Genomic DNA, 272 nt, shown 5'->3' with positions numbered 1-272 from the left:
ACTCACCTGCATGCGGTAAAAGAGCCCTGTTTCGTCCATATTGTAAATATCACACAGGACATACTTGTCGAGAGTTTCCCTGATCGCAGGCAAAGCATCATTGACCATAGCCATGTCAACGGAGCCACTCTTACCAAAGCGACGGAAAGAGCGAATTCCATGGCGTTCCTTGAATGCGTCGAGCCAGCCATTTGGGAACTGGAATGGCTGATGTCCGAAGTAGAGACGGTCAAGAAAATGGGCTCCAGTCTCTTTGAGGAGATCTCCAGACT

At 49.3% G+C, this 272-nt stretch overlaps 1 protein-coding gene across 1 annotated transcript in view; it reads right to left on the bottom strand.

Moving 5' to 3' along the window:
* PHALS_00467 (TRANSPOSON) overlaps positions 1–114 on the bottom strand; it is a gene marked incomplete at both ends in the record, with an annotated part of 239 nt that extends 125 nt beyond the window's left edge. Inside the window, one exon of the mRNA XM_024730355.1 lies at positions 7–114. Coding sequence (XP_024580641.1) covers positions 7–114 — 108 coding nt within the window. The remainder of the gene's footprint in view (positions 1–6) is intronic.
* Positions 115–272: the final 158 nt, after the last annotated feature.

This window comes from Plasmopara halstedii (genome assembly GCF_900000015.1).
Source record: "Plasmopara halstedii genome assembly, contig: Scaffold_1128, whole genome shotgun sequence".
Lineage (NCBI taxonomy): Eukaryota > Oomycota > Peronosporomycetes > Peronosporales > Peronosporaceae > Plasmopara > Plasmopara halstedii.
The sequence above is the reverse complement of the archived record's forward strand: the minus strand, read 5'-3'. Positions and strand labels throughout refer to the sequence as shown.